A 13,216-nucleotide genomic window follows, 5' to 3' on the forward strand; every position below is an offset into this window, starting at 1 on the left:
GGTCAGCCCCCAAGACTTAATCTTTTTAAGACCAACTGATACTAATCAAAGCAAATTTACAGATTCAATGGAATCCCTACTAAAATTGCAATGATGTTTGTTCCAGAAATTGAAAAAAACTCATCCTAAAATTCATATGGAATCTCAAGGGACCCCAAATAGCCAAAGCAATCCTGAAAAAGAAAAACAAAGCTGGGGTACTCACACTTCCTGATTTAAAAACTTACTGCAAAGTTACAGTAATCAAAACAGTGTGGCATTGGCAGCAAAACAGACATACAGACCAATGGAACTGAACAGAGAGTCCAGAAATAAACCCTCTTGGATATGGTCAAATGATTTTGTTATAAGGATGCCAAGACCATTCAATGAGGAGAAGACAGTCTTTTCAACAACTGGTGCTGGGAAAACTGGATATCCACGTGCAAAAGAATGATGTTAGATCTTTACCTAACACACTATATAAAAGTTAACTCAAAATGGATCAAAGACCTAAAGGTAAGAGCTAAAACTCTTCTCAGAAGGAAACATAGGGCAAAAGCTTCAAGACACTGAATTTGGCAGTGATTTCTTGGATATGACCCTAAAGGCATAGGCAACAAAAGAAAAAAATAGACAAGTTGGACTTGATGAAAATTTAAAAATTTTGTGCATTAAAGGTACTATCAACAAAGTAAAAAGGTAACTTACAGAATGGGAGGAAATATTTGCAAATCATATATCTGATAAGCGATTAACAGCCAGAATATATAGAGAACTCCTAAAACTCAACAACAAAAAACCAAACAAGCTGATTCAAAAATGGGCAAAGGACTTGAACAGACATTTCTCCAAAGATATACAAATGACCAATAAGCACATGAAAAGATACTCAATGTCACTAACCATTAGGGAAATACAAATCAAAAGTAAAATGATATACCACCTCAAATTCATTAGGATGGCTACTATCAAAAAACCAGAAAATAACAAATGTTGGTGAGGATGAGGAGAAACGGAAACCTTGTGCACTGCTGGTGGGAATGCAAAATTGTACAGTCACTGTGGAAAACAGTGTGGTGGTTTCTCAAAAAATTAAAAATAGAATTACCATATGATCCAGCAATTCCATTTCTGGGTATAAACCCCAAAGAAGTGAAAGCAGAGTCTTGAAGAGATATCTGTACTAGGTTTATAGCAGCATTATTCATAATAGCTAAAACTTAGAAACAACATAAGGGTCAATCTACAGATGAATGGATAAGCAAAATGTGGTATGTGTATACAATGGAATATTATTCAGCCTTAAAAAGGAAGGAAATTCTGACATATGCTGCAACATAGATGAACTTTGAGAACATTATGCTAAGTGAAATAAGCCACAAAAAGACAAATATTGTATATTACATGAGGTACTTAGGGTAGTCAAAATCATAGAGACAGAAAGTAGAACGGTGGTTGCCAGGGGCTAAGGGGAGGGGGGAATGCGGAGTTATCATTTAATAGGTATAGAGTTTCAGTTTTACACGATGAAAAGGGTTCTGAAGATGGATGGGGTAATAACACAACATTATAAATGTATTTAATACCACTGAACCGTACACTTAAAACTGGTGAAGATGATAAATTTTATTTGTGCATTTTACAAGGGAAAAAAATCAGGAGAAAAAAAGAATGTAAGCCACAGAGTAGGGGTTTTATTTAATCAATACTACTTTTTAAGGGCTTAGGAAGCAACTTGCACACAGTGGGCACTCAAAAATATCTGTTGATTTACAAATCAATGGAAAACTACTAAATGATTCCAGGACATCATCCCATAATCATAAATTAAGAGCACTAAAATAAGTAAAATAGATTATAAAGCTGGAATTACCTGTTTCTTTGAAAAGCTTTCATTAATTTTGGTTCCCATGGCAGTAATTCATTTAAAAGACGTATCAATGTACTATGCAATTCTTTTACAGCTTGCCTCCGATGATACCATTTGCCCTAAAAACACAATTTTAAAAGTAAATTCCTTAGAGTTCATCTAAAAGTGAATTTTATTTACTCAGAAACTTATTTTCTGAGTTAAAAAACAAAACACCAATACCAGTCAAATAAGCATCTCTTCTTCAGAAGGCTGCAGAACGGGGGGAAATATCCTGTAGTAAGTCTTATTTGATATATTTTAAAGATTCTCAATTCTATAGGAGAAATCTAAAACCCATTAATCAAACTAGGACAAGAAAGTTTTTAAAAGTTTTTAATTGAATTCATTGTAAATATTTTAATAAATCATTTACTAAATAAACATAAAGATACATTTATATAAACTCATTAAATATGTAAATGATAAGGCTCACTTCTGTAAAGTTTCTGTAATTTTCACAAACAGTGGGGAAAAAAAGAGAGAATAGGCTTGTTACCATATCCAAAAGCAGTCTTCTTAACAAACTTCCTTGGGAAATTTTACAATTATTTTATTTAAAAGTGTTTCCAGCACAGAAAAGCAAACAAGCAGTCACTATTTTCAATACTATAATGCTACACTAAGAGTTAATAATTAGTGACACCCCCTCCATTTGCTAAGTATTATCCTAAGTATTTCATGTATACATACAAACGCACACACACACACACACACACACACACACAGAAAGGGAGAGAGAGAAAAAGGAAGGGAGAAGGAGGGGGAGGAAGGGAGGAGTCAAGTGAGAATGAGAGTACACAAGCACTCTAGCAGTAATGAAAACCCTTCTGAGTGTGTGCATTTTTAGTCTTTCTTAACAAATGATGAAACTAAGGCTCAGAGAGATTAAATAGCTGGTTTAAGGTCTCATGACTTGAACATAGATCTGCTTGATGCTGAAGTCCAACTTCTTAGAACTACATCAATACCTCTTAAAAACTGTATCACATAAATTCAATTTGACCCAGATCATAAAAACCTCTAGTAAACATACACTTCACCAGTACCCATAAAATTATTCGAATAACTTAAGAACAATAAGTTTACTAAAGTTATATCTCTAGGTAGTCAACTCTTTTTCTTCACAATGTTAGTGTACACCTATCACCAATACCATCATCATCATCATTTACTGTTATATAACCATGTTGTATTTCTTTCTTTTTTTTTGGGTAATAGCTTTGAGATAAAATTCATATACCATCCAGTCCACTCATTTTATTTCATTTATAACAAAAGACACATAACTATGTATGTCATGGGTCACATTTAACATGTATAAAATTAGACTTCATCCCATAGCAACTGTTAAGTGAGTCAATCTGCCCATATGTAGAATATTAAAGCAGAAAAAGTACCACTCTTCAGAGTAAAACATATCCTAAATCTGTGCAAAAATTTCCCAATTTTATATCTATCTAAAACCTTCAACATTTCACTTACAGAAATGTTAGTTACATATAAACCTAACTGATTAATAGCACTCCCCAAAAATTTTGTGCTTTAAACCAACAGAATGTTTATGAATGTAAAAATAAACACCTACGTTTCTACCTCTAAGGTTTTTATATCTTGGAAGGGGAACTGTTTACTAGAACAGTAGGAAGATGTGGGATTATACTTGCATGTGCACATAAATATGGAACCTAGGCTCACCGACTAATTCTTGTGTTTTCTTAGTGGCATGACAAATCATAGTTTTGTGGAAAAAATTTCAAGAAAAGTAATTTTCATTTTATATAATATACTAACCCAGATGGACCTTCCCTCTTTTCAAATGCTTTTTGAAAGGACCCAACTTACAATGAGTTATAATTTAAAAGTTTTTCTCAAAGAAATGTTAAGAGATAGTATAAACTGCTTATTTCAACCCACGAAAACAAAACTATTAAATGATAAACAATAAAGCTGAACAAGAAATAACTTTCTTCTCAGAAAAACTAACCAAAGATGAAGAAAAGGCAGATGATAGCCACCCTAAATCCTTTGGGGAGTGAAGTAGGATTTTGTTGTAATAAAAAATAGAAAATATGTATATGGAGATTTTTCCTGTTAAGGCATGTCAACTTTATTTTTCTACTTCTCAATTACTATTTGGCTCAAAAATTAAATAGTAAGAGTAGAAGTAAAGTTTTCCTAAGCTAAAGAGAGCATAACGGGGAAAGGTACGAGGAATGACGGTGGGGAGACTATCCTCTTTGTGGTATAATTAATTGGAAAAGTGTTAAAAGACTAGGGAGCTACACTGAATTTCTTATAACTGGGGATTATATAGGGAAGAATGGCAGATGCAGAGTTAACATGGGCAGTATGGTTGCTGTCTGGATTAGTGTGGTGGTGATGGGGTGGGGAATGCAGAGGACTAGTAGTATCATGGAGCCTTAGGACTAGGTAGATGAGGCACAGGAAGGAGAGACTGTGTAGTTGGATGTTGTTATTTCAAGACATTTTTCAGTTGTGTTTGTGTGTCTACTAAATTACAACATTAATTTTGACAGAAAAGAGTTTTAAAAAGATTTTACCTTTTGATTTTATTTTGGTTACTAAATTTTAATTAATCCAGTGCTCAGAAAACATACTACTGAACTAGCTAACTGTACACAGGGAAGAGGTCATAAATATTAATCAGAGAATAGATTTCTAACTTTCACACAATTCTGTCTTACCCACTAATCTGTGTGGAAATGTCTACGGCCTTCTAACTTTATGGTTTTGGCCTTCTTCCCTTTCTTTACATTGTGTATTCTCAACTTGGGGTGGTGATGGTATGGTACTTCACTTTTATTTGAAAATGCATATTTAATCATTCTGTATTTGGAAAACAAAAAGTCTATTATTTTCATAATACAAATTATGGAAAATAAAGACTGATAAAATGTTTTGACTAGAAGATACATATAAAGAATACAATGACCTTGACAAAGGGCATCCCTGTAACTCTGCCGTGGGCTATGTGTATCTAGTTATTCTGTTGAGCAAAAGGGAGCATGGGTTTAAGAAAGTTCACAATCACTGCTCTGGGACTGGTATTTGAGGCAAGGTGCTTTAACCACTTGACAGTAAAAGAGAAACTCACACTGCTCGTTTCATTTATCATCTTCTCTGGTCAATATAGCAAATGGAATTAAAATGACATGTCTCTTCCTACTTAAGTGTTGGTCTCAGAGTGTCACAGTATACAATGGAACTAATGTAAATAGAAGAAAAGTTATAAACTTTTAAAAGAAGTTAGTCAGAGATGGTAACAATCTGCCTTAACTTGGGGCTAACATAAAAATCTATTTTAAATCAAACAAATATTTCCTGAACTTTAAATCAGGTCACTAACTGAAAGCTAGCAATAGCTTTTCTAACTGATTAGCTTTTACATATACAGATAAAGGAAAAACTAAGAACAAATATTATGTTTCTTCTAGGATGAAATTATGAAAGCTAAACATGAACTCAGAGGACATAATTTTATAGAGGGAAACTGGCTAAAGTAACACACGGAAGTACTTGCAGATAGAAGTAGACTTTAGTCTAAAATGCTAAAATCCACTGTCCTTACACTACACAATGCTCTTTCTCTTGGCCTACACACAGACAATTCCCAAAGAAGAAAGAGACTGTATTGCGTAAGTACCCATATTTACATGCAGGTATCTGTGTAATGCAAAAATGAAAATTTCCAAAATGTATTTTGTTTAATTACAATAATTATAGTGATCTAAGGTTTAAAAGTGAATTAAAAAGCAAGAAACACAGCAAGTTCACCTATCTTCAAACACATAAGAGAGAACATGGATGTAGGAAGAATCAGAAAGGCTCTTACAATCTTTATCTGCACCGAACAATACAGAATCAAAGATAAAGATGGTAGGTAGAAGGATTAGTAAAAGGTCATCTATAATTGTTTCTCTAATAAGAAATATATTTAATAAGCTTTATATATATAAATTTAGTCCTGACTTTTCTTTATAAACAGGTATGTGAATATTGGCATAATGAACTGTTTTCAATATTAGAATTCTATTTTCAGGGGTAAAAAGTTATTTTCTAAAATAATCTCAATGTGTTATGCGAACTTAATAATTCAAACATTTACTGAAGGTCCCTTTAAAAAAGAAGAGCATAATATTTTTCTTCTATGAATTTACTATACAGTTTAACATAAAGTATGAATTTCAAGCATCTACCATGGAACCAAAAGCATACAGTATGGTTTAAATTTGAAGCTTACCTCAATACGTTCTCATCCAATGTCCACAGCAGCTGCAGATTGCCAGCTCCCTTTCCATGAGATGCCCCAACTGTCAAATAGTAGAGGTTTTTATAACCTCATAGGGATTACTACAAAAAGGAGCTGGTCTGTGGTCACAAGTCCTTTATTATATTATGCAGTTTTGTGAGTTTTTGAATGTGATATCCAAGGAACCATATGGGAAAAGAAACTTCAAAAAAACTTACAAAACTACACAATATTATAAAATGAAAAGCTGAATCTATGTTTGCGAAATGACTGGGGACAGAAACTTACCTTACAACTAAAGAACAACTCCATTCTGCTGTAATAATCTGGGATGGGTAGGACAGCACCAGCATAACACTGGTTGGGGTGTTGCAAAGAGAGGGAGTTGGCAATCTACTGATGCTGAGGACACTGGACACCTAAAAGGAAGAAAAAGTGGAAAATAAATAAATTCCAGATTTATTAAATGTCTCATCATCATGGACATATTTTGCACATTTTAATAAATTTAGGTATTTTTACCTAAGTTTAACATTTAAAGTGACTTGTGTACACACACCATACTGTTATTTATATAGATTTTCTTGTAACATTCTATCTAAACAGTTATATGATGAAAAAATTAAAATCATAAATATACAAAGAATGTTTTAAATTGAGAGGATATATTGTGGAGATAACATTTTTATTAAAAAGAACAATACAAAAATAGGATGCATATAATGCAAGTATCAATGCTATTTTTCTATATGCTTTTACTTATAAACATGTTTTGTTAAAGCACAGAAACATGAGTCATATGACAAAATATTTCTTGTTACAGGCTTGATTCTTGTCACAGACATAAATCCCATGGTAGAGAAGGGACTAAATAACAATATATCATGCTTTTCAAATAAAATACAAATAACTTTTAGGAAAGCCAAATGGATCCATACACAAAGATGTCTCATCTAAAATCACTAGCAATATCCAAAGGTAGGTGCAAATAATTTACTCATATATATAAACACACAGCACAAATAAAATTAACTGAAATTAAGTATTTTAATAAACTAATTATTTGACATTCTCCTGGGTCTAAGTAACATTAAATGAAGAGGTAATCAGTATTTACTTTTTCTTCCTTATTGCTTATCTAAAGAAACTACCACCATATTCATATATTCCTGCATATTCTCAGTTTTAGGGGTAAAAACATCGCATTCATCTTTTTGGTATACAGTCCTTTGAAAAAGTGCCAGTTTGAGAGTATAGTGAAATGTTTGCATATTGATATGGAAAATGTTAAAAAGTGTTTTAACACTGCTAGGGGTTCTAATACGAACTATTATATGTAGTATTTTCTCTTGAGGCACTCTCACCCATTTTCACTTAGGACTAATTTAAAAGAAAAGTGTTTGCATTTTATTTTAAAGGCATCCCACATTGAACAGCATACACAACATGTGCATTATATTTCTAAATTAGCATTTAACTAGAAAGCATGAAGAAAAACAAATACATCAATGATAATATTCCAAGTTTCAGTGTCATCTGGCTTTGTAGAGAGGAAAAACTGGATGACAGACCACATTCCTAGAGAGGTAGTTACTATTACTGGGGAAGAAAATCTAACAATATATATGTAAGTGATGGTATAAAACCATTTTCATTTATAAAGAAGAAAGAATCCTGGACTGGAAATTAACAACTGGCTGAGTATCTGAATTTGATCCTTTTCAGTAAATTGATAGCAAAGAAGTTGATAAATTTTTATCAAATCTATACCTGATATCAGAAAGCTGGGTTCTCAAGCAATTCACTGCACAATTTGAATCACTAAGTAATGCTCCATTTGGTATCATCAGAGCATAAGAAGTTTCATTAAGTGAAATTAAAACTTGGAATATCTTAAAACCTACTTATTTTTACTTTCTCAGGCTCTATCACAACACCTACCACAGAGTGGACCCCCAATAAATACTCAAACTACATGAGAAAATTTCTTAGTTAACTGAGGTTTTTTCCTTACAAGCAAAAGACTTTAAAAAATTGATAGAAATGTTCCTAAGGTATATGTCTTTCAGATTTTCTGAACACACAATGAATATAATTTAACTCTTGATGATTGGGCAATCATTATGGGCAAGTTATTGTGCTGTATTTTAATACAGTGACTCTCAAGCACTGTTCAAGTTTCGAGGGCTACAACCTATATCCTATATTAAACGGTTATTGGCTATTAATACTCTTGGACTTCTAAGATCTGCTTTTGTAGGTTTTTTTTCAATTGTCTTATCAGTGTCTCACATTGTTAATAAACCTTCCTTTACTTGCTCTTGCCCTGTTTAAAAGCATCTGCTACTACTTGTTAGAATCACATCTTCATTAAAAGAAATTGTTTCCACATAAGGCCTTTTTCTATTTTAAAGTACTAGAGTATCCACATGTGGACTTTGTGCCCTCTACATAGGCTCCTTTTCACTCTCTGCCAGATTCTGGGTTACTTTTCTTTCAATATATAATTTATCATTTCTCTTCTTTTTCTAGAGTCTGATAAAATGGTAGGGAAGTTTTATTGGCACTCAATCCTCTCAGTTTTTTGATGATATTCTCCCTCAATTCACAAAAGGCATGAACTATTCTATCTTTAAATTTTAGGGTTTTTCCAAACATTTTTATATCTTCTGTGATATAAAAAACCAGAACGATGCAAAGCTCATTTTTTAGCCTTAAGCACTCCAAGAATTTAAATTCAATTTTCCAGAACTCTTGTCAGTGGAACGTAGTAAGTAACCATTAAATAGAAGATAACACAAACTGAATTGGAGCTTTGAAAAATATTTGACATTTAAAATGTTACCTATATTTGAATAAGTGCATGTGATATGTAATTCAAAAGGGTTTAAGGCAAATTATAAAAGCTACACTATGAAGCTCTATAGAAGGATCTGTCACTTAGTTCAACTCTTCCTTGAAGCTCACTCCACGCTAGGAATATACAGCATTACATAGTTATTAAATGTCAAAAAAACCCAAAAGCAAGACTTACCATAGATAAATGAGGATAATGCACTCTCAGATAATTCAGTGATTACAGTCAATTGAAGCTTTGTCTTACCACTTATATATTGTTCTGGTTCACATTTCCTGTCATCTAGCTTTCTTTTTTCACTATTATTTTGAACATGTCAGTTAACATTTGATTCTTCATAAAGTTCATATGTTATCTGCCCCTTTACCCTACTCCCAAACAACATAAACATGCAATTAAAGGAAGCGAGCAAATGTCTAGAGTGTTTGGTGACTTCTGCATGAACACAGCTTGAAAATTAGATTAAATCTTATACAAAAGGACAGGAGTGAGCCCAAACAACCCTGATTAAAATTAAAAATTTATCCCCAGGATTGGGGATAAAATCTTAAGCTCTATAAGTGAATTCCTTGAGGATAAAGACTTTGTTTTAACTCTGGATCCCTACTGAGTTCCTGGTATTATGCACAGCACACAGAAGACATTAAGGAAATATTTGCCTCAGGAATAAGTTAGAATCTGTAACTAAGACAGGTAAAGAAACTTATTTTATCTGTTGTGCAGGGTTTCCAAAAGGTCATTTTAATTTTTTAAAAGCTTTAAATATGACTATTTAAAGACAAAGTGATTTTTCCCCCCACAACTGAGACAGTTTCCAGTTTTGTTAACCATTAAATAGTTTACCATACAAACTAGAATAAGAAAACAATATACATAATCATATAATTGTCAAGACCTTAAATAAAACTAATTTTAAGGACGATTTAGAGATTACTACAACCACATCTACAAGTAAAGTCATTAAATAAAGTTAATCAGGGCATATTCAGGACTCTGAATGTACCTAAAGTTCCTTACACTGTAGTAAAATAGAATTTGTACTCTAAACAGCTGGCTATAAAATAATTTTGATTTTATCCCTCACTGTGAGCAAATGAGATACGGAATGGAGAGAAGAAGGAAAAATCCCATAATTCTTCATTATAATAGAGTAAAATTTCTTTGTTACAGGTGTTAGAAAATAAGACTAACGTATAATTTTTTTGCCTTATATCAAGCTTTTATTATATGCAATTATGTTTTTGGGCCCATATAAATTCATATAATAAGTGAAGTTTTATACATAATTTGACTATATTTTTCCATTTACCTGTTTATCATTCCTTACATCTTCACTTTTTAAGACTATATCATCTTTCTAAAAACGAATGAAGAAAATACGTATACAACCATGTTATTTGTAACTTCTTCATTTCTTATACTAAGGAAGGCAAAAGGTAAATGGTGAACATTCTTAAGAGAGGCCATACATCATAATGGATTGAAGACAGCTAAGATGGATCTGAAGCTAAGATCAAGAATCTTTTTAAACTATCTGATATAATCATAAAGAGTAAAGTTAATACTGACATTCACAAGTTCCATCAACTATGAGTCTGAATTAGAAGTATATGATGTAATAAAATACTCTCAGTTATGGGATCTGGTATATGACTTCATTGATTTCTACCTAATTTTCAAAACTGCAACTTGTTTTCTCCCCATAAGTTGGCAACAGCAAACAAAATGAGAGAATAGGGCCTTTAGCAATTATGGGTTTATGCCTGGGTTTTGCAATCCCTGCACAACTGACATTTGAGGTCAGATAATTCTTTATTCTGAGGGCTGTTATGTGCATTGTAGGATTATTATAATGTAAGATGTTTTTAGCAGCATCATTGGCCTCTATCCATTAAGTGCCAGTACCACCTCTTCAACTATGACAACCAAAAATGTCTTCAGACATTGCTAAAAGTCTCTGGGGTGTGGGGTAGTGGGGAGGAACCATCCCTGATAACCTCTGGCTTATAGAGAACTCTGTGACCAAAAAATGGGGTGTCACCACCTCTGATCTAAGCCTCTGATTTCTCTAATGTTTCATCTAGCTAAAGTTCAGCTTTTGGTTAAGCAAGAGAAGTATTATTATTGCATTATGAATTTAAATTACTTTAAGAACATACTAAGATTAATTTTATTCATTACTTGAAATTCTTTTCCAATTCTTTTTAACATGGCTTTTTGCATATTGTAATCATTATGCACATATTATTTTGTATATTTTTAAAATTTAACATTTCATAAGCATTTCCATGTAGTAACAAAGACCTACAAATATTTTATTTTACTAGTTACATAATATACTGTCGTGTTAATATTACTGCTTGGTTAGTCACCTCCCTACTGTTAGACATATGGGCTTTTTCCAAATTTCCACTATTAGAGGTAGTCAGCTGAACACACCATTGTGTAAATTACTTTTTTAGGGGGTAAAAATGGGGAGAATAAAAGTTAAATCACAAATAGGATTATAGGATCAACGAGCACAGGCAGTTATAGCTTTTCTTACATGCTGATTATGAAATTTAGAAATACCTGAAGCCCATCTTAAATTCTGCTTAGTGTTGAGATCCTTAAACTGCTAAAAGATGTATTAGAAAAGATATGGTCTTATATTTTAAATTTTAGTTTATGTATGTTGATAAGACTATCATTTATCATTATATAATCTAGACAAGGTTTCTTTTCTTATAAATAACGTCTTATTTTTGTCAAATGTTCATTTCTTTCCCCTTCTTCTCCCCAAAGCCTCCCAGTACATAGCTGTATATTCCAGCTGCAGATCCTTCTGGTTGTGCAGATGTTCACTTTCTATTACATCCAATCTCTACGGAGATCTTTCCTTATTAAAGAAAAAAAGATTAACACCTCTTTGACGATCTAAATTATGATATAAAACACAAGAAAATTAAGCAGATTTGAGAAAAAAAGGAGTCACATAAAAACTCAGAAATATAACCACTTCTGGTTAAGCCTGACAAAATCTTCCATTTTGATTATTTAGAAGTCAATAACATCTAGTAAATTTCAAATATAATAGGATCAGGCAAATTTATCAATATCTTAGCTCTTTCTGGAAAACTCATAAATTTCCTAGGTTAAAAAGGATATTTTCCAAATAATGAAGCAAAATACAAATTTTATCTCAACTAAAACCTCAAAGATAAAAAAACAAGAAAATGTTATGATTTCTTCTTTAGCTCACTAAATAATCCTATAATCTAAATAATAATGAGAAAGACAAAATTAAAGGACTTTGTCAAACTATATTCTTCTATTTATCTCAACCAGATGCCTCACTTTAAACAAATGTCAGGTATACAATAAATAGGTCTAGGACTGCAGGAGCTAAGGGATGTCGATCTTTTATTAAATAAGCTTCTAAATAAACTAATGGGATCAAATGAACTAGAGCAAACAAGAAAATTAAAGCATTTTTCTCTCCTCAGATTACTAACCATAAATGGAATTAGCTGTCTTGCAAGAATGAGTAAACAATCTAGATTTTAAAAGACTGTAAAATTTCCAAAACAATGAGTAGCTCATTGGCAAACATTTCTAAAGGTTAAGAAAGCTTTTTCAATGGAATATTGACCTAAGTGAGAAAATGGAATAATTCCTTGTTGCTTTGGTAGGAAAACTATCTGGAAAGGCCCTGCAGAGAAGCAGCCCCCTAAAGCAGCCAGGTGTTTATGTGAATCCATTTTAAATTTTCTATCAATATCTAATTTCCATCTTTAGCAATGGCATTTATGACAACCAAATGTTTATATGGAATATATCCTCTGTTATTGGAGCCATTATTGTAGATATGAAAACTGATGCTGAATAATAGGATGGTTTTGACTCTAAATGCTATTTTAGTTTTGACAGTGATCTTCTCTTATGAAGATCAATATTAACACTTGATTTTCTGGCAACAGTAAAGGAAGCCCACAAAGCAAGAAATCAGTCAAAACAGCTGTCAATATCAGCAACTTCATGCGTTTCATTATTAAGAAAGTCCCTTAGGTCCTTACCATAAGCCCAATTCTAATAAATATGGTTACTTGGTTTGTAATCCACAGTATATCAGCTAGGGCTAGCACATGGATACACACAAGAAATGATAAGTTGACAATGAAGAGACAGAACAAAAGCAAAAATACAAACAAACAAA

At 32.3% G+C, this 13,216-nt stretch overlaps 1 protein-coding gene across 4 annotated transcripts in view; it reads right to left on the reverse strand.

Annotated features, from left to right (window-relative positions):
- KIAA2026 (KIAA2026 ortholog) overlaps positions 1–13,216 on the reverse strand; it is a 105,526-nt gene that overhangs the window by 28,255 nt on the left and 64,055 nt on the right. For all 4 annotated transcript variants that reach the window (XR_006889048.1, XM_046664166.1, XM_046664165.1 and 1 more), the window contains one exon: positions 1,856–1,971. Coding sequence is in view for 3 of the 4 variants with exons in the window: in XM_046664166.1 (XP_046520122.1) it covers positions 1,856–1,971 (116 nt within the window). In the remaining variant the exon portion in view is untranslated. The remainder of the gene's footprint in view (positions 1–1,855; positions 1,972–13,216) is intronic.

This window comes from Equus quagga, chromosome 6 (assembly GCF_021613505.1).
Source record: "Equus quagga isolate Etosha38 chromosome 6, UCLA_HA_Equagga_1.0, whole genome shotgun sequence".
Lineage (NCBI taxonomy): Eukaryota > Metazoa > Chordata > Mammalia > Perissodactyla > Equidae > Equus > Equus quagga.